Source organism: Zootoca vivipara, chromosome 7 (assembly GCF_965207765.1).
Source record: "Zootoca vivipara chromosome 7, rZooViv2.hap1.1, whole genome shotgun sequence".
Lineage (NCBI taxonomy): Eukaryota > Metazoa > Chordata > Lepidosauria > Squamata > Lacertidae > Zootoca > Zootoca vivipara.
The window spans coordinates 15,720,270-15,738,543 of NC_142590.1; the positions used below are offsets into that span (position 1 = coordinate 15,720,270).

The following is an 18,274-nucleotide window of genomic DNA, read 5'->3' on the forward strand; positions in this document are numbered from 1 at the left end:
TATTCTAATTTTCCGAGTTTAACCTGTATTTGCTGGGCCTTGGGTGTATATCATATCAGAGCAGTCTCAAGTACTATATACTGCATTTACCTCCAGTTGAATGCTGTTTCATTGGTCTCCAGTAATTATGCAGTATTTCTGTTACTCAATGAATGTATAGTTAACTGTGTTTATGCTTAAATGCCATGAAAAAGATCAAATCAACCAAAGCATAAAAGGTATGATGTTATATAGGTATTTTAATTACGGATGCTTATATTTTAACGTCTTAATGAGATTTTATTGTGCATTTAATTATGGATATTGATATTTTTATGACTGTGTAATTGGTTTTTTTTATTTTGTAAGCCACTTAGAAGCTTATATTGGCATTAAGCTGTATATAAACACACACACACATTTACACACTGTGTGTGTGTGTGTGTGTGTGTGTGTGTGTGTGTGTAATACTGAATAATTATTTTCTCTTTGATACATTTATAATGAATAGCCTTCTAAGGTTTTATCTTCTTTCTTACAGTACCCTCTGCTACTCCGGTGGACTGCAGTAAGTTTTTATGTTTCCTTGAAGATGGAACCCAACTTGTTAGATGTTCCTTCTGTTATTCTCTTGAGACTACAGATAATTCTCAAGAAGAATAATGAAATACAGAAAATCAGGCATAAAAATGTGCCTGTAAATTGCAAGATTTGGGAGTCACTAGCAAATAACGGGGCCATTCATATATATATAACTCATTCATACAAGAAACATCTTTGAATCTCCATATGATATGTAAGCAAAATATGTAGCTCAAAATCGAACATTCCTTTTAATTCCTTGAACTTCATGAAGATCAACAGCTGTGGCCTCCCGGAGCTCGAAGTTCTCCTGTATTTTGCAGCCCCATTTAGACAAACAGCAGTCAAAAGATCAAAGGGCTATGGAGCACAAGCAATGGCAGACCTTAGGACCTCAAATTTCAACAACGCCCTGTGCAATGCCAAAAAAAATTATGGGGGGATTGTTCTGTTGCTGACCCTCTGGTGGCCATTATATATATTGCTGATGAGGTGCACTTGGCTTAGTGCGTCACACAAGTTGGGCAGATCTGGTTAATGAACTGAAATATTTTCAATATGAACTGAAGGAAAACAAGCAGCTAAGCGAAGAGCAGAAAAACAGTTTGTCTCACCTGTAGTGCACATACTGTGCCTCTCTTGAAACTGTTAATGCACATTAAACATTGTTTGTGGTTTGATTGTTTTTAAAATGTTTCAGTGCAACAAGCATTTTAACATAGGTTTGTTCTCTCATCTCTTAGGTCGTATAAACATTTCAGTGGTTCGTTATGAGTACAATTCACAAGGCGTCACTGCAGAACTTGAAGTTACGAAAAGGCCAGAGCTGCAAAATGTTAGCTGTGAATATGCCCACTGTACTTGGGATAAGGACCAAAACACACTCGCTGAACTTCAAGAATGTGTTGAATACAAGATAGTAGCATCTTTTAATGGATGTGATGCAATAACATCAGTTCATGTCCCCCCTGGTAAGATCAGATACTTCTCATTTATTTAAGAAAAATCTGCCTTATTGTTTTTCAGCCACTCTGATGAGCTGTCCTCCCCCCCAGTGCTAAGCTATTGGGAGAACGTAACCTGGGGGTATGCAGAGGGCTAGAGAGGGTGCAGGAAGTCAGCTTTAATTTTTTTGGTGTCAACTAATATACTAGTTGTCAGTTTATGATCGTTTCCAACCACTGTTAATCGCATAGTAACTCTGATGGCTTCTCTATGTGATTTAGAATAAAAGAATGAGCAACTAATAATCGGAAATGCCATTTTCATGCTCCACCAAAATCCAAGAGATTTTCTTTCAAGTTCAGATTTGTATTAGTTTTATATTGAAAACAGCAAGCAGTCGTGCCCCTTGAGTCATGAGCAATGCCAACAAAGTGAATGCATGAAGCTGGCGGGAGGTGAAGGACTGTAGTGATTCTGGAATGATGCTGTAAGGATTAGAATTAAATGCTGGACATACAATCCATAAGCACCACTAAATTCCATGGTTGCAGGGGGGAATGTTAAACCTTTGAAATCTATTGGGATGTTTAAATGCTCAACTGTGGCTGAGTTGTGCCCAGTGGTCTTGGTGCAAGTCTAGATGATTGGATGATTCACTAGAGCTCTCACGATAACAGGCTTTTAAAGCTAAGCAATGTTTTTATTTCACCGTCCATTGTATCTCATAGTCATAAAAGTAAGCTAATTCAAAATCAATAGATGAACACTGAAAACTGTGTTGGATACTCATTTGGGGTAAAATGATACAACCCATTAAGCAATATATTATCCAGCATGCTTTTAAAACTGAAAAAGAAATACTGAATAGAATGTCATTCTGATATTTTCCTCCTATTCCTTTATTTGGAAGAAACTGATGAGTGGAAACTGGATGAACCACAAAAAAGTAGCACCAGTGTGACTTTATCCTGGAACAATCATGGAGATGATAAGGATCATTGCCATTTAAGATATTCCTGTCACTGTCATCTACATGGTAGGAGATTTTAGAAGTTTAAGCATTTCTGTCTTTATTGGTTGGAGAATTAAATGCACTTTATTGGGGACCTTTGTTTTTGTATCCTGTGTATGAACATATTTAGAAATAGGTATGGAGAGGTGGAAAGACAAGCAAGTCTGTAAAGGTATGAGTCTCTCTCTCTCTCTCTCTCTCTCTCTCTCTCTCTCTCTCTCTCTCTCTCTCTCTCCCCTCTTAATGAAATAGCAAGGAGAATGACCGCTCCCCACATTAAACGGGGGGGCAATTTTTGCGTGGTCACGCACAGCCCCCTGGTCACTATCTCTCCAGGCTGGATACCTGAGGTCTCCGCCTACCCCAGTCCAATCCTGCTTGGGGAGGTGTTGCCAGGGGACAGGCCAGGTAAGGGGGAGGGACTGTCCAGCTCACACAATAGAATTTGAATCTTACCTCCTGCACTAGGTAATATGAAGCCCAGAAGGATCTTACTCTACACAAGTGGTTGCAAGTCCCTAAAAAATCACGTTGTTTATAGTTACTCCAGATTTAATTACAGTAGTACCTTGTCACAGTGGCCGGAGTGGGCTACTTCAGAGTAACGACGCTACGCAGCTCTGCATTTTATTCTTTTATTGGTGCTGCGTATTTACAGTGCTGAAGTCATTGCTATTTACACGGAGTGATGTGGTCAGTCGGTTCCAGAACCTCCGAATGGCTTTTGGCGCGTCTTTCTCCAACACAAAAGCTTTGGCAGACCCATCCTCTTTCCCCTCCTCTTTCTGCGTAATTCCGGAGTTGGGGGGATGGGTCTCCCCCCCTTATTCGCCCCTTCCTGTCCCACCTGGGACCCTGGCTCCTCTACCTTGCCTGAGCCTCGGACACGACTTCCTGCTTCCCCATTGGAATCGGAACTCTCTCTGCTTTCCCCTGTGCTCGGGGATGGGCTTGAACTCAGGAGGGGAGGGACTTCGCGATATCCCCTGTCCCTCACATACCTCTACTTACGAATTTAATGCATTCCAAACGCACATTTGTAAGTCGAAAAAATGTGTAAGTCGAATCCCATAGGAATGCATTGGGAGAAAAAAATCGTAAGTAGAAGCAACCCTATCTAAAAATTCATAAGTAGAAAAAATCCTATCTAAACCGCATCCAAGATGGCGGGTGGAGCTCTGTTCGTAAGTAGAAACATTCGTAAGTAGAGTTATTCGTAAGTAGGTCTACCACTGTACTGTAGATAACAATGGTGCAATATTTTGTGTGAAGCACTAGATCAAATAGCAGCTCACTTGGAGGTGAGGTCAGGGGAAGGAAGAGGGATCTTGTCAAGTGGCTCAACATAGCTCCAGTTCTTATCACAAGACAGTGGCATAGCTGCCAAGTTATCCATTTTTTAAAGGGATTTTCCCTTATGCTGAATAGGCTTCCTCGCGAGAAAAGGGAAAACTTGGCAGCTATGAACAGTGGGGTAGCATGTTCTTGATTCTTTGTCAATCAGACTAACCTACATGACCCTCCGTATCTCCTTGAACTCAGCTCCCATCAGTCCCAAGCAGCACAGCCAATGGTAAGGTATGTTGGGAGTTGTAGTCTTGAGGGTCACAGATTCCCCATCCATGGCATAGATGTTCTGGATGCATGAAGTATGGAGCAATGATGTTTTTGCAATTTCTTATAGGTAAGAATTTTCAGATCATTGAAGAACAGAACAGTTGTACAGTGACTGGTCTATCACCCAACAAGAACTACAATTGTTCATCAGAAATATGGTTTAATGGCAACATTGTGAAAACTGACAGCAAATGGATAAAAACAGATTATGGAAGTGAGTATGACAACATGATGCTTAGCCACTTATGAACTTGCCTTCATCCCAGAAACTAAACTTTTACACCAAGGAAGGGTACCTTTGTGCACATATCAATAAAAGCATACAAATAGGATTTAATGTATTAACGTGATAGATTATTATCTGGGCAGCAGTGTCTGATCCAAGTTTGGAGGCCCTTGGGTAAGATGTCCATTGCATAGCTGCCAAGTTCTCCCTTTTTTAAGGGAAATTCCCTTATGCTGAATAGGCTTCCTCGCGAGAAAAGGGGAAACTTGGCAGCTATGGTCCATTGTGAGCCCCTTCTCCAGCTGGGTCCACCTTCTTCTCCTCACTGTTTATTTTCTGGCCTTCCTGATCTGAGACAAAACTGCATGGTAACCCAAAGGGAGCCACAAACAGAGTCTCCTGCTCTTTCTCCTTACTCCTGTCACTACACATTCACTCAGAGGACAGGGGAACTGACAGTAGGGACGGGCAGATCAATCTAATTCCATCCCATTTCATTTTCACTGGCACTCAATCATAAGCCCATCCCACCCATTTTGTGTGGATTTTTTTGGAAGAATGCCTGAAATCTTACCATTTAAGTAGTCTACATTGTTGTGCACATTTTTTCAAGACTTTACGACATGCTTTCCCGTGAAGCATGCCTTTTATATGTAACTTAACCACAACAAAACTTCTTTTCATGTGCCCTTCTTGCACTCTGAGAGTGCATTGCAAAATCTGGGAATGTGCACTGTAAGATTGGGAGATGCATTCTGATCTGAAAGCAAGTTCGGGACCATTGAATTGGGTCACACAGCAGCAAAGAGCAAGCCTGAACCAATTCCCCCTCTATCCCTAGCAGGCAGCTACAACAAGGAAGAGGAGTAGCAAGCCCTAGACTTCTGGAAGCTGGTAGTTGTTGCCCTGCTGAAGTTTGGGCCTCAGTAGGTACCCAATGATAGTGATCCTTGAAGCTGACCCTGATGGGCACTGGATATTATTTGAGGAAGCAAGCAGAATGACACATTACTGCATTCATATTCCCAAGAAAATTATTGTGCAGATTTAAAAAAAGAATTGTGGCTTGATGTGAATACAGGACGTAACAGGCTTATGAATCAAATTATGATATCGTTCTAGAAACAGACTCATCCATCCCTGGTCCTGCCTACTGCTTTTTAGACTTTTTTATATCTTTAATTTAGCAGTTTTTGATTAACTGTTGAACTGTTAAAAATCAGGAAGAACCTTCGGACATTAAGAGTGGTTCAACAACAAAACTTTGACTTTCTCAGAAGGTGGTAGACTCTCCTTCACTGGAGATTTTGAAGCACAGGTTGGATGGCCATCGGTCATGGATGCTTTGGTTGAGAATCCTGCAGGGGGCTGGACTAGATGAGGCTCAGGGTTCCTCCTAACTCCACGATTCTGTGATTCTATGAACTACCACTGGGTTCCTGAATAGTTTTTAAAAGTGTCGTGTGTCCCCCCCCCCCCCCCGCTAAATTCCTACATCAGCACCTGGCAAGCCTGAAAATATTTCATGGAATTCAAGCAATTCTTCAATAGAAATCACATGGAAGAAGCCACAATCTAAAGAAAATGGCCCTGTTGATGGGTACAAGGTCTGCCTCTGGGAGAATCACCACTGTGGCGAAACTGGTATGTACATTTTGCATCATTTTTCCAGAAAGCATATAAAGTCCATTTGTAGATATTAGGTTTGTGTGTGTCTGCAGAGATCTTCTGATCTGCTTTGTGGCCCCAATATAGGGGCCCCTGGATCAGGCAGACCCATCTTGTGATTCTCTGGGGGGTCACCCCTACCTCCCTGGCCCACATCCAGTCCTGTATCAAGAAGGCGGGGGGTAATGTTAAATCCTAATTAAACATAAGGGATGGAGGGGAGGGCAGCAGGATTAGATCTTGCAGGGTTCTGCTTGCTTGTGAGTTCCTTCCCTACAGTGAAGCCCATAGCGAAGGAGCAGCACCCTGAGAATCATTTTTAATGTTCTGAGGATGATATTTATTTTGGGGTGAGCATTTTGAGATCATTTTCAAACTATGACTTCGCTGGGGGACTGCTTTGAAGTGTTGATTCCAAGCCAACAGCCCTGACCCTCTTTTCTGAGTACAGTATTCCCCTAGCACACCGGCTGCGTAAAAATTTCTCCATTGATTTTTTGGGGAGTTGGCCAGATTGGTTCACCAGTGATCTGAGCCATTTTCTGATTGGGAGGTAGATAGATCAGCACGTTTTTGAGAGAAATGGAAATCAATGAGTGCTTGCACCCATCTCTGCCTTCCTGCCTCTGAACCAGTGTATCTTCTCATATGTTCCTCCATGTACCCTGAGTCTATTCCAAAGAAGGCCTATTCAATATTCCTTTTATTTGTGCAAAGAAAAGCAGCCCGGGAATGTTGTATTGGGGCTTCTGTGCACACCCCTCACCCCACTTCCAGTTTGACTTTCCACGTGTTCAAGCAGATGCCTGAACTGTAATGTCATGTAGTGTTGAAAGCTGCCTATTGTCTGTCTTGATGGTTTTTTCTTGTTCCATTCCATGTAATTTCTAATCTTTTAAAAATGTTTTTTAATTTTAAAAAATACAGATAATGTTTCAAAGAATACCAGGCATATATGGAATGACTTAAAGCCCTACAAAAATTATAGTGTCCGTGTTTGGGCATACACCATAACACAGAATAATGCAACACTGGAAGGGCCACAAAGTAGCACGACTATTCCCACTAAAGCAGCAAGTAAGTTGTGTTCTCAAATATTGTGCTAATGCTATGACTAATCGGGTCCTCCCTCAAGAGGACATGTGTTGCAGTGAGACTTGGAAACCGACACCCTTTGTTGTGGGTGGGTATGATTGGTCAGCCACAACACCCGATTGGAAGGTCCCTTGATGCTGGTTTCAATCGGGCCAATGGGGCGCAGTCCAAATGGATTGAGGGACCTATTTATACCCATGCACGTGACCCAGAGCTTCCTCTTTTGGCGCGTGCATTTGGAACACCCGCCCACCTCTCCCTACTTTTAGGGCTTTCGCGCTTGACCTTGCTATGCCGTTGTGTGTCATCTGTCATTGGGATAGGGGCATGGCAGGATTTCCCCCCACTTGGCTGATTTGCCGTTGCCATTTGGGTTTCGCCTGCCGCTTAGCAAATCGTCACAACTTGTAAGGTTGCGGATAGGCACTGGTTCAGGTGATAGGGATGGAAGAACGCTCTTGCCATCCCTATGTGAAGGGTATTCCATTAAAGGAATCCAGGGACTCAATGGTTTGGTCAACCCCTGAGAGAGAGCTGTGCCTGAGTCCAGGGGGACATTTGGGTGGCGGACATAGCCTGTTCCCGGCTTTCCACTTATCCAGGTGTTCACCCTTGGCTGACCTATGCTGGAACCCAGTGTCAGCGCTACCTGCATGGCAGGGAGCTAGTCGAACCAGATCCTATGCAACCACTCACTTTCTTTAATCAATAAAGTTGTGGCCTAAATTCTGCCAAAAACCAAACTAAAATTTGAGTCAAGTGTGAATTTATTTAGGGGGGAGGTTTCTGGGTCTGAAATTGCAAAAAGTGCCCCCCCCATTTAAAAACTTGCTACATACAATCTGCTACTATATGCATTGCAGACTACATATGGGCATCTACCTACATGTTCGTTCTCCATTACCGGTATGTTTGGTGGTTGTGATGGAACCAAAGGAGGATGTGCTAAGTACTTGAGGTCATATTTTGTCCCAGACTATAGGAAAGCATTTATACTAATTTGTCTAAATGTTCTGTCATCAGCTATGTTGGAAGGAATACTTGTGCCATTTAAAGAGGGGTGTTTGGGGTGACTTTTGGAGGAATCTTGGAAATAGTTCATTAAAAACTAAGGAGCAAGCAAAAAACAAAAAGGCCTGTATGACTTGACAGGAAGAAGACATTTATTTTATTTTTCCTGAGTGGACTAGAGCAGTTTGTTGTCATGAGGTGATAATGAAATGCCTCTAAGAGTGTAAATATTCTGGTTTGAGAAATGGTCAGGCTAGTCCTTTGCTTACTAATAAAAGCTTCCTCTAACTCTAAGGCATTTATTTCATACAATTTATATACCGCTTGATTGAAAGAAAAAGTAAAAAAAAAAAAAAAACCTCAGAACTGGTTTACAAAAAAACCTAAACAATTGAAACTGTTAGAAACTGCTATTTAAAACATTCAACTAATAATTAAGTACGCCTGCCTGATGTCACTAGGCAGGGTGCTCCAAAATGTGGGTGTAGCCACACTAAAAGATTGATCAACTACAGATACAGAAATAGTGTTGTTTTTAGTGTGTTATGCTTCTGGGTCTTTACTGTTTTACATTGTGCTTTGTCTGTTGTTTTACTGAACTTATGCAAGCCACTCTAGAAGCACAGCGTATTGAAGGGCAGTGTATAGATCTTTGAAACAAATGGATAAGTCATATCTGTGACAAGAGGTGAGCTTTCCTGTGCTCTCACCACTTCACTGGCTGCCACTTGTGGCAGGAAAACTCTGATTGCAATGACTTCTTGGCTAGCAATTCAAAGCCTACAACATTTCTAGGGGAGTGAAGGAGAAGACCTCGAGTTACTGTGTCAATCCTTGAAATCTTTGATACATTAAAAGTACAGTAGTTTGTCTCCAAAAACCTGTTGGATCAATAAATAGTTCACCTGCCAGTGGAAGGACAAGGAGGGAGCCAGCCTGGCTTTTCCATGGAGAGAGTTCTGGGAGCTAAGGCCTTTGGTGCTTTGCCTGCTGATTGATTTATGGCATTTTGTTGAACCCCACTGTATAATTTGTTGTTTTAGTGTATTGTTCATTGCTCTGGAAATCAAAAGCAGTATATAAATGAATGGTATTATTATTATTATTATTATTATTATTATTATTATTATTATGCCTCAACTATTTGTCTTCCAAACAGAACCAACAGGTGTGAGAGATCTAAAAGCAGATCTAAAAGAAAACAATGCTGTTAAGATCAAATGCTCAAAGCCAGAACAAATAAACGGCCCCAAAGAAGAATATATTTTGTACCTGGAGGATGAGAATAAAACGAACAAAGCTTGCGATTTTGAAGTTGCAAACCTGGCTTATCTGACAACATACACGTTTAAGGTAAATTGCTTTATTCTGTGGTTTACATTGAGATATAGGTAGATGCATTTATTTCATTACCTCACTGGGTAATGGTGTTATCCCTTGTGGAACACAGCAGGGTGGAAGCTGCAGACAAATTAGAATTAGTCGGCTCTGCCTGCCCCTGGCTCTGGCGCCACCTAGTGCTGGGCTCCCTGTTTTCTGCCCTACCAGTCCCAATGGGCAATAGCCATTTGTAAAAAGTAGCTCTTTTGATTATTGCATCTTCAGTTTAGATGGGAAACCATTTGGGATATCTACAACATTGTTTGTCTTTGGTGATATTTTTTTTGACAAATCGAAATAGTATCCGCTGTTCTTTCTGTTTTTTAGGTTGGTTTTAGCAACGGGAATTATACCTCGGAAGCTGTGGCCTCTAATTCAGTAACAACCAGATGTAAGCTAAAGTTTCAACCACTCCTATCAATTTACTGATTAATTTACATGTTAAAACACAAGAGCAGGACATAAGGTTTAGAAAGCGAATGACGGAACTAACTTTTGCTAGCATTTCTTAAACCTTTCCAACATAGCTTCTCTCCCCCTTTGTTCTTTTGAATTTTGCAGATAATTCTCGAGCCCTGATTATATTTTTGGCATTCCTCATTATTGTGACCTCTGTGGCTTTGATCCTTGTTTTGTATAAAATCTACACCCTTAACAAAAAACGATCATCGTAAGTAACCCCTCTTCCTTTCTTCTCTTAAGTATATGCAATAAAATGAGAAGACTTATCAATATAATGTAAGATGGCATGATATTTCTTTCTCCTTTATTAACCTACTGCATTGCTCCAAGGAGTTCAAGGAAGTATACGTGGTTTCACTCTTTCCCATCTTGTAACAACCCTATGAGAATCCTACTCCAACCACCCCTGCTTCACAGTGGCTTTCTTTGGCCATGGTCTGTTGATTGCATATTTCTCCAGTGATATCTATAGGGAACCACATGTCAGGAAGTGTAAAGTAATGTAGAGAGATTTCTCCCAGGGGTGGTTGGACAGGAAGGACATCAAGCCACACATGGCCTCCAATGGAAAGAAGATAAAGGTTCCTACCAGAAAAGAATGGCAGATTAAATTGATGCATTATGCCAAAATGGCAAAAATGACCGGGAGAATCAGAAACCAGGAAGACCAACATTTTAATAAGGAATGGGGAAAATTTATAATTTATCTTAAAAAAAAAACAACCATTGTAAACAGCTAAAATCGTTAGTAGGATTGGAATAACACTTGTAGTTTAATGGTGACTTTTGGTCATAATGGAGATGTAAAAGTTTTGGATTATTATAAAAGATGCAGGAGGAAATGACTAACAAAAGGACCCACAAAGGGAGGAAGGGAGTTCAGCAGATTCTTTGGAATCTTGTCATTATGTTGCATGTTGGATATGTGATTGTAAAACTTTAATTTGAAAAAACCAAATAAATAAATGTATATTAAAAAAAGACACACATGGCCTCCCATCTGCGCCATCATGGCAGCTTACCAGAAAGGAGAGGGGTGGGGAGGTCAAGGCTGTGCAAATGCACTGCTGAAACCAGTTGGGCACCATGGCAACCTCTCCGCCATCTCAACCCTCTCCCTCTCTATAAAATACAGCGGCACTGCTGCTCAGAGGTCAGGCGAGCCCTTCGCCCCTTCCTGCTGACCTCTCCTAATTCCTTCTCATGCTAAAGTACCCTCTGTGGGAGTTGGGTTATAGTCGCATAGGAAAGAGTTATGTATTGTTATTCCTTGACCAGCACAGCTTTTATTACTTTTACTAATACTGGAGTGACAGAGGACCAAACCAGATATGAGTCTGCGGATCAGAATTTGGTTGCAGAAAGCTTTGTTAACATGGAGCATTGCTTTTAGGCTTCATAACTGTTTATGTTTCTTACAGGGATCCAGATACACCTATGCCGCCTTTTATCATAGGTTGGTATTCTTCTGCTTTGGGCAAATGCAAGCATTTAATTGATATTTTTGTCTATCTCACCATAAAGCCTTTGCTTCTTGGAGTCGTAACGTAGAAACATTCCTCATGGACCTATGTAGGCATTGTAACTATTGGGGTTTATTACCTTTTGGTTAACCCTTTAGTACACATAGTATGTGGGATAACCAGCCTCATATAACCAACATGATTCAGTCTACTTAATAGATGAAGGGGTTAATGCCATAGAGTAAGCTGTCTTGCCTGTCTTAGCCTATTGTCACTTCCCTTCACCTTGGGAGGAAGGTAAGCAAGCCTATTGTTTGCCTGAGAAGCTCAATATGTGAAAATGCAAAACCCTGTTCTCTAAACTGAGTTGCACCCAAACTTCCAACAGTAACATCAGGGAATTCTTGTGACCTGACAAATCTTCCAGACCTAACTCTGTAATGCTGTTAAATGTACATGCTTTAAGAATGGGGAACCCATGGGTCTCCAGATGTTGGATTCCAGTCCCCATCTGCCTCAGCCAGCATGGCTAATAGTCAGGAATTATGGGAGTTGTAATCCAACACATTTCTATGCCTGCTTTAAGAGAATGTAATACTCTTAAATAATGTGAATTTTTGGTAGTGCTTTGCTGAATGTCATTTCATTGCACTCAGGCTGTATAACTTAATTGCAAACCCATAACAAAACTATAGAAACCTAAGCATGTGTTTAAATATGGATTGCCTTTGTGTGGTATGTATTAAAAGAAACTAATGTCATGACATATATGTTTTTCTACATGTTTTAAAGATGATGATAAACATCTGCTGAACATAGACCCAGTTCCTGCAGAGTTGTTGTGGGAAACATATAAGAGAAAGATAGCAGATGAAGGAAGACTTTTCCTGGATGAATTTCAGGTTGGTGCCCCATTAAAAGACATTAGCCAAGTGTAAAGCAGAAATATGAGTCATGCTGGTGGCTGGCTTGCTTTTGTTACGGGGGTAAGAAGTTCCCAAGTTCCCTGAAGGGCTCAAGGTTGGGGGGGGGGGGAGAGAGAGAGAGAGAGAGAGAATGTGCAGATGCAGAGCACAGCTCCATAGCCCAGAAGGCTAGAATTGCGTTATAAGAGATGAGTCTTACTGAATCCTTTGGCAGTTAGTTCTGAGTAAGCAGCCCTGAATGTGGATAAACTGGATTAAGGAGTGCAGTTGAAATGAATTATGATGTGAATAGTTTTAAAGAGCTACAGTAAATATGTCATTTATCCCTAACTGTAGTGGCAATGGTTTGACGTAATTCTTTTTGCTGAGGTTGCTGTTGTCTCTTTTTGCAGAGCATTCCCAGAGTTTTCAGTAAATTCGCGATAAAAGATGCACGCAAGTCTTACAACCAGAACAAAAACCGTTACATTGACATCCTCCCTTGTAAGTACATGTTGCAAATTGGTTCTTCGTGAGAATCCTTCATCCTCCTTCTCCCCCCTCCACCCCGAATTTATATCAAACTGAAGATAACCTTTGATAATGTCTTAACCTTTGTTTATGACTGTTTGTATAAAAAGATGACTACAACCGTGTGGAGCTTTCTTCAGTACTTGGGGACCCTGGATCTGACTACATAAATGCAAGCCATATTGATGTGAGTGACCACCATTAGCAAAATTCCTAATGTTAGATTGAAAACATTATTCATAATGATTCCTAAGAATGTGCAGATATTAGTTTGCCTGGGCATAATAACAAATTACTTCATCTTGTAGGGCTTCACAGAACCAAGAAAATACATTGCTGCCCAAGGTTGGTATTATTATTATTATTCCTTCTTCTTCTTCTTCTTCTTCTTCTTCTTCTTCTTCTTCTTCTTCTTCTTCTTCTTCTTCTTCTTCTTCTTCTTCTTCTTCATTGAATTTATATACCGCCCTATACCCGGAGGTCTCAGGGCAGTTCGCAGAATAAAATCAAAATATAAAACCACAAAATACATATTCAAAATATGAACAACAACCCATAACCTCCCCCCAAAACACACATTTTCTTTTTCCTTCCCTTCTTGCTTTAATCATGCAGGAAAGTAGTCTCTCTCTTTTTCTCCATGCTCATACATATGAGGGGCTGCTGCCCCTGCTTTCGTTGCTAACCAGCCCCACCTTCCACCCTTTCCAACCCTATCCCCTCCCTTTACCCCTCACCCATGCCTCCCACAGCCACATAACTCCATCAACCTCCCTATATTCTAACAGCTCCTTTATTCCTCCCATATCCAGACAGCCCTTTCAATCTCCTATATTTTCACAGCTCCTTTAAGCTCCAGTTCCATCTATCTGCTACCTCACCCTCACCTACCTGCTGCCACCAGCCTCTTTGCAAATCTCCATCACCTCGCAGCTTGCCCAATGCTTCCCCATCTCCTCTCAGCTCACCCTAAACCCAAGAGGATGCAGCTGTTGCCTGTCACAGAGGAGGGAGGAATGAAGAGGAGAAAGTCTCTTCTCTTCTCTTCTCTTCTCTTCTCTTCTCTTCTCTTCTCTTCTCTTCTCTTCTCTTCTCTTCTCTGCCCTGCCCTGCCCTGCCCTGCCCTGCCCCACCACCGACAGAAAGAAGTGTAGTGTGGATTGTGAAATGCACACTTCCTTCTGCCGATAGCAGCAGTGAAGGGGAGAAAGACTTTCTCCTCCATGGTGGTAGCAACAGTGGGGAGTGCTTGAAGGCCTGTCCAGGCCACCAACCCAGCTGCGTCCCCCGCCTTTCTCTCAGACCACCCACCTATTCATTCACCTGATCAGCTGGGCCACTCACTTGCCCTGTTCCCAGACTTCCTTGACCCTATTGTGCATGGATTTGGCCTGACCTAGCCAAAGTTCTTTGCTTTTAAGTTTCCTTGATTCCTGTGGGGCGTGCATTTAACTCTCTTTTCCTTCTCTTTAAAAGTGCTTCTATCTTTGGCTCCCATGGCAATCATGCCAACTGCTTATAAAGTAAATATTTCTGCCCAGGTCCCAAGGAGGAGACAATGGATGATTTCTGGAGAATGATCTGGGAGCAGAAGGCAACCATCATCGTCATGGTGACTCGCTGCGAGGAAGGAAACAGGGTGAGGGAAAGATGCACACTCTCTTGTTGTGGCTATTGTAAAAATATGCATGACCCCTTCCTCATTTTTTCTCCCAACAACCCTGTGAGGTTGGACTGGGCTGAGAGTTGATTCCTGAGGTAACCCAGTAAGCTTCATGTCCAAGTGGGGATTTGAACCCTGGTCTCCCAGGCCCTAATTTGGCACTCTTAACTACTATACCACATATCAGAGCCATTCCTACTCAGTCTTACAGAAGAAAGGGTTGAATTGCAGTACCAACTGGTTTATTTTATTTTATGCCATTTTTAGTTTGATCATTTGAATTTTAATGGCTGGATCATGGTTACTTTTATGTCTGCTTTTTTATTTGTAAACCACTTTGAGCAACTCCAATGTGGAGGAGAAAATCAGTGAATACAATTATTATTTTTTAAGTAAATGAATAAATGCAAACCTATGTTAGGGCTTGTTACAGTTGATGGTCCTTGCGTTTCTACAGGTCAAATGTGCCAAATACTGGCCATCCTTGGAAGAAGAGACCGCATCTTACGGAGACATCGTTGTGAAGATAAACGAAAGTAAAGTGTGCCCCGACTACAACATTCAGAAGCTGCATATCACAAACGTAAGCACAGCAACACTTGCAGAGATTTGCATAATCTTGCCTTTGCAATAATACTTGTAAAAGCTGTGTAAAAGAGATGAATAAGTAAAGCAAATAGTGGTTTTCCAAGGATCAGCAAGACAGGAGAGGGGAAACGGTGAGGCAGCAGGGAGGTTGGCATGGTGCAAACATGCCACCTGGAGGAACAGACTGGCTCATAGCTGCCAAGTTCTCCCTTTTTAAAAAGGAAATTCCCTTATGCTGAATAGGCTTCCTCGCGAGAAAAGGGCAGACTTGTCAGCTATGGACTGGCTCTGCTGGTGCATTTGTACCAGGCCACCCTCACCACGGTCAGGGGTACCTTTGCCTTTTAATCTCACCACCACCTTGCCCTCCCCTTCCAGTGACCCACAGTGATGCCATTGACAAGAGGTAAGGCAAGTACAGCATACCATGACTGGTGGGATGTGGCTCACTTCCTGCTCTCTTAAACACTACATTTCGCCTGCTCTTCTACTAAGTAGATATTTGGTTTGGAGGAACACGGCTCATGGTGCTGTCTAAATATGCCACTGGAGGAACCCTCTTGTGAGGCTTAATCATAACATGCGTTGCTCAGGCAGACCAGTGTAGAAGGCCATCCATGTTCTCCCTCCATTCCTGGCTAAGCGCAAGGAAGCCGGAGAGCATTTTTCACCATTTGAAAGGTGGCCAGTCCCACTCTTTCTTTGTTCTTTATATTTGCAATTGAAATGACAGCGGCGAATGTTTACATGTACTCCTTTTCATCCAGAGAAGGGAAAAGACCACAGGAAGAGATGTGACCCACATCCAGTTCACCAGCTGGCCAGACCATGGAGTCCCTGATAATCCCCATCTCCTTCTCAAGCTACGACGCAGAGTTAACGCTTTCAGCAACTTTTTCAGTGGCCCTGTTGTGGTCCATTGCAGGTAAGAATTAGCTCAGCCTCTCTGTTTAACTGAAGCTGCGTCTATAGGTGCAGTGGAATGAAGTGATAGAATTCTAGACTGTGCTACCTGTATTTAGATGAAAACAACAACAACAACAACAACAACAACAACAACAACAACAACCATTTATTATTTATACCCCGTCCATCTGGCTGGGTTTCCCCAGCCACTCTGGGCCGCTCCCAACATAAAAACATCAAATATTAAAAACTTCCCTAAACAGGGCTGCCTTCAGATGTCTTCCAAAAGTCAGATAGTTGTTTATTTCCTTTACATCTGAAGGGAGGGCATTCCACAGGGTGGGCGCCACTACTGAGAAGGCCCTCTGCCTGGTTCCCTGGAACTGCACTTCTCACAGTGAGAGAACCGCCAGAAGACCCTTGGAGCTGGACCTCAGTGTCTGGGCTGGGACACTGTGGGATACTATTTCTGAATGCTCCTCAAACTCCCTGTAAATGAAACAGACACATACACATCAGAGAGAAGGATGCTTTAACCCATTCTCCCTGGTATGCTAGTTAACTGTATGCAGGGAACTTTTTTCATATACATAGGAGAGTATTCAAAAATGTGATTCTCACTCTGAAATGATGCAAGTCATTTCTGGAATTCTACAACCTCATTTCCATGTACCATATATTCCAGCATATAAGACAACTGGGCGTATAAGACGACCCCCAACTTTTCCAGTTAAAATATAGAGTTGTATAAGAAATACGACCCAGCGTATAAGACGACCCCTGACTTTTGAGAAGATTTTCCTGGGTTAAAAACTAGTCTTATACACAGGAATATACAGTAGTTCTCTTCCCTATCTGAAGTTACAAAGAAAATTGAATCGGAGAACATTATCATGTGTGTACACTTCTGCAAGTAAAGGTAAAGGTAAAGGGACCCCTGACCATTAGGTCCAGTCGTGGCCGACTCTGGGGTTGCGCGCTCATCTCGCATTATTGGCCGAGGGAGCCGGCGTATAGCTTCCAGGTCATGTGGCCAGCATGACAAAGCCGCTTCTGGCAAACCAGAGCAGCACATGGAAACGCCGTTTACCTTCCCGCTGTAGCGGTTCCTATTTATCTACTTGCATTTTGACGTGCTTTCGAACTGCTAGGTTGGCAGGAGCTGGGACCAAGCAATGGGAGCTCACCCCGTCACAGGGATTCGAACCGCCGACCTTCTGATCAGCAAACCCTAGGCTCAGTGGTTTAACCACAGCGCCACCTGGGTCCCTTCACTGCAAGTACTGCTATCTAAACAAACACAAACACACCCAGACACGGATTTTGCCCTGCCCCTCACAATTCTTACTGCTGTTAACCATACCTACAGGGATGCACATCTGATCTTGGTCAGTGTTTGCTTATTTTCCTCAAATAGCTTTAGTAAGTGAATGCATTTCCCATAAGCTGCACATCCTACAGCAAGCTCCAACGCAGGTATGCTGGGAAGAAAGCCCCATTTGTGTTCAGTGGCCCTAACTCCCACGTAAGCGTGCACAGGATTGCAGCCACAGTTATCCACAATGTATTGTTTTCTCTCCTCCTCTCTATTACCGCCTTGTCAGTGCTGGTGTTGGGCGCACTGGAACCTATATTGCAATTGACGCGATGCTGGAGGGGCTAGAGGCTGAAGGAAGAGTGGATGTCTATGGCTACATTGTCAGGTTGCGGCGGCAGAGGTGCCTCATGGTGCAAGTGGAGGTATGCTGTGAGAGCTTTGTTTGTTGACTATATAACTCATTATGGTAACCTTGGAATAGCCTACAGGTGATACCAAAACAAAAGGACCCACTGTTTCTTGTATGTGATTACTAGAGCCTGTTGATGATCCATCCGGTAGGAAGATTGATTCCTTCAGAAAATATTTTGGTAGGGTAAAAAAAGGGGGGGGGGTCCTACTTGTAGAGGTATGGATTCACACTGGGACAGGTGCCGGCATCTCCTTCCCTATATATTGTGGGCCTCTTTTTTTAAAAAAAGTTAATTTTCTTAAAGCTTGAAAAACAAAGGAAAAACAGTATACAGAAATCAACATCAAATGTCAAGCATTTCAAATGTAAAAACTAAAAGAAAGTAAATAAAGAAAAGAAAAGGACTTCCATTTCTCCTTCTATCAGCCTTAAAAATGGATGCTCCACAATAACATCTATCTTCTATTTCCCATAAGCCAACCTCTTTTCAGTCTTCATACCTAGATATCAC

The 18,274-nt window shown here is 42.3% G+C and overlaps 1 protein-coding gene across 5 annotated transcripts in view; it reads left to right on the top strand.

The window, feature by feature from the left end:
- The window catches only part of PTPRC (protein tyrosine phosphatase receptor type C), a 72,213-nt gene that overhangs the window by 44,858 nt on the left and 9,081 nt on the right, over positions 1-18,274 (top strand). For all 5 annotated transcript variants that reach the window (XM_088673749.1, XM_035122244.3, XM_035122245.3 and 2 more), the window contains 18 exons: positions 521-547; positions 1,305-1,532; positions 2,417-2,542; positions 4,203-4,349; positions 5,862-6,005; positions 6,957-7,106; positions 9,295-9,488; positions 9,843-9,906; positions 10,077-10,185; positions 11,399-11,433; positions 12,233-12,342; positions 12,759-12,849; positions 12,987-13,063; positions 13,185-13,221; positions 14,418-14,515; positions 14,997-15,122; positions 15,895-16,052; positions 17,638-17,773. In XM_088673749.1, the coding sequence (XP_088529875.1) occupies positions 521-547; positions 1,305-1,532; positions 2,417-2,542; positions 4,203-4,349; positions 5,862-6,005; positions 6,957-7,106; positions 9,295-9,488; positions 9,843-9,906; positions 10,077-10,185; positions 11,399-11,433; positions 12,233-12,342; positions 12,759-12,849; positions 12,987-13,063; positions 13,185-13,221; positions 14,418-14,515; positions 14,997-15,122; positions 15,895-16,052; positions 17,638-17,773 (2,057 nt within the window). The remainder of the gene's footprint in view (positions 1-520; positions 548-1,304; positions 1,533-2,416; positions 2,543-4,202; positions 4,350-5,861; positions 6,006-6,956; positions 7,107-9,294; positions 9,489-9,842; positions 9,907-10,076; positions 10,186-11,398; positions 11,434-12,232; positions 12,343-12,758; positions 12,850-12,986; positions 13,064-13,184; positions 13,222-14,417; positions 14,516-14,996; positions 15,123-15,894; positions 16,053-17,637; positions 17,774-18,274) is intronic.